General features: G+C 28.9%; 1 protein-coding gene across 1 annotated transcript in view; it reads left to right on the top strand.

Annotated features, from left to right (window-relative positions):
• LOC107729347 (VPS10 domain-containing receptor SorCS1-like) overlaps positions 1 to 1,869 on the top strand; it is a 202,173-nt gene extending 200,304 nt beyond the window's left edge. The window contains exon 27 of the mRNA XM_016539813.1: positions 696 to 1,869. Coding sequence (XP_016395299.1) covers positions 696 to 760 — 65 coding nt within the window. The 3' untranslated portion in view covers positions 761 to 1,869. The remainder of the gene's footprint in view (positions 1 to 695) is intronic.
• Positions 1,870 to 2,610: the final 741 nt, after the last annotated feature.

The raw sequence follows: 2,610 nt of genomic DNA on the forward strand, positions 1-2,610 counted from the left end.
TACTGTACGACTCCTGTACGCCACCGCAATCGTCTTTACCTTGATTGCCGTCTTCATCCATCAAAACTTTACTAGCGAGACTGGTTATCCAGTCGAGAAAACATAGTTTGCGTCTCATCTGCCATACAGCGGTGGGATGTGTTGACAATCCGTTCAGTCTGTACTTCACACAAGCGCGTGTGACATGTGAGGGTTCACGCTCTTCGGAGACAATCACAGATTATGACAGAGCTCGTGTTTAAAAGCGAAACACACTGGAATGAATAATTCACTGAAAACACAACGCGAGTCTCTGTTCTCTCTGCAATCTCTGATGTAATCAGCCAGGTTTCCTTTATATTAGCGCTGTTTTGGACGGATTGTTTGAATGCATTCGCTTACTGGATCATTGGACTGAAAACTTTCCCAGAGTTTAGCAGCTTAAAATTATCTGATCACAAGCAGAGAAGCAACATTGGGTTAAAGGGTTAGAATAGAAATTGTGCTTCAGTAATTTTGCGTTAATTGCATTCAATTATTTTAACGCGTTAAGGATTGTAAAATTAATCGCATGCGTTTACAGGATAACATATTCATCCTTCATAACGTATATCATATATATATGATTTTAAAATTGTGCATTTGAGTTAAGGTTCTGGAACAGAATAAGTAGTGATTTATATTTCTTTGTCAATTTGTCTCTTCGCATTTCCCAGAATGCATCAATCCTCATCCACGTGTCAAATTCTCATCAGATCTTCCTACACACATCGACGTTTGAACTCTAGCCTCCGCCATGTTTAAGGACTTTGGTCATGCGGACACAAAGGTTTCAAGCTTTATTCAGTACTTGTGCATGTTGGACATTAACTTTACTGTGCTCTGTGAATACTAGAACAAACTTTGTACAGCTTTTTTATACATCTGTGTATTCAATAAAACATTTTTGATGCTGTTCATTTCTCAATATGCCAGTGTGTACAAAGTCTGAGGGAAAGGCCAGCATGAAGGGTGGAAAAAAAGACCATTATTCTTGGTTACCTGTCTGTTTAATTTTTCGCAAATAGTGGCAGTACAACATGGATATGTGACATTTTGGAAGTGTTTTAATAATAAAATGTAAAGTTATTAATGATTATTGTAAAATGAAACACATTTTCTGGGTTTCATTTTGTATAGCTAGCACATCTGTACTTTACATGTAACAGAAAAGTAGTAGTTATTCATGAAACAGGGTTAATGTTGAAGCTTGTTTATCTTGTTTTGCTTCTCTGCAATATCAAAGTATTTTTTTCTTAGTAAAATTAATTCTGTGTTTCTATGTAGAAATAACTGACTGTTGGTTTACAGATCAATCAGATCAATCAGTGTCAAGATATGCTGTGTAAATCAACTTGATGTTCTTGAGACATCATGGCCAAGCAGAAGATGATAATCATATACTGTGTCTAGTGTTTCATAAACAATTTTGTATGGAATCATTTATGTGCACTCACAGAGAGTTACATGATTTATGCTTTCATTTTGCTTATTTGTCATTTTTTTGTGCATTTAAATTCAGTCATGACATACCAAAAGTGAACTGTACAGGCTGACGGATATGAATGTATGAATGTGCAAGTACATAATGAAATATTTAAGACTTTTTTTTTTTACTTCCCCTCTTTACATATAAGCAGTATAAAATCACAGGTAAGATATGATCAGTTGATGAATTAACTAATACTAAATATTCAGAAATCAAAATAATGTGTCACGTATGGAAGTCAGTATACAGACCTTCATCCACTAGCATATAGCTACTATTCAATAACTATAATAATTGAAATATAATATTTCATATATAATATTAATTTGATGGCTTCAGCTACTCACAAATTGCCAACAATTCACGGCACAAAACACATTGTTGGCACAAACCATGTTTATATGAACCTGCATTTCATGTCAACATATTTTATTTTATTTTTAAATAAAAACATAAAAATAATAAAATAAAATGTAATTTAAAAATAAAATAAAACTATTTTATTTCATTTTTATTTTCTTTTTTAAATTAGTTTTATTTAAATTGTAATTAAATTAATTTTCAAATTAATTTTTTTTATTTTATTTAAATTACATTTTAATTTTATTTTATTTTACCCTTAAATCAATATTTATTAAATTTGTATGTAATTTTATGTAGTTTTATTTTTAAGTAAAATTTTATTTAATATTCATTTTATTTTTAAATTACATTTAATTACATTTTTATTTAAATTTTAATTAAATTAATTTTCAAATTAAATTGTATTTAATTTTATTTAAATTACATTTTAATTTTATTTAATTTTATTTTACGCTTAATACATTTTTATGTAATTTTATTTTTAAATTAAATTTTATTTAATATTCATTTTATTTTTAAATTACATTTTATTACATTTTTATTTTATTTTTAAATGACAATTTATTTAATTTAATATAATATGGTTAATTTGGATGGTCAAATTACACTTTTAATTTACAATTTGTGCCAAAATAGTTTGCATGGACGTATGTCAACAACTAAATTAATTCGACACAATTATGTTTAGTACAATAACAATCCAATAGTACAATAGAGACCATTTTTGGCATGTCCTTCTG

Source organism: Sinocyclocheilus rhinocerous, unplaced genomic scaffold (genome assembly GCF_001515625.1).
Source record: "Sinocyclocheilus rhinocerous isolate Xijiao unplaced genomic scaffold, SAMN03320098_v1.1 scaffold1148, whole genome shotgun sequence".
Lineage (NCBI taxonomy): Eukaryota > Metazoa > Chordata > Actinopteri > Cypriniformes > Cyprinidae > Sinocyclocheilus > Sinocyclocheilus rhinocerous.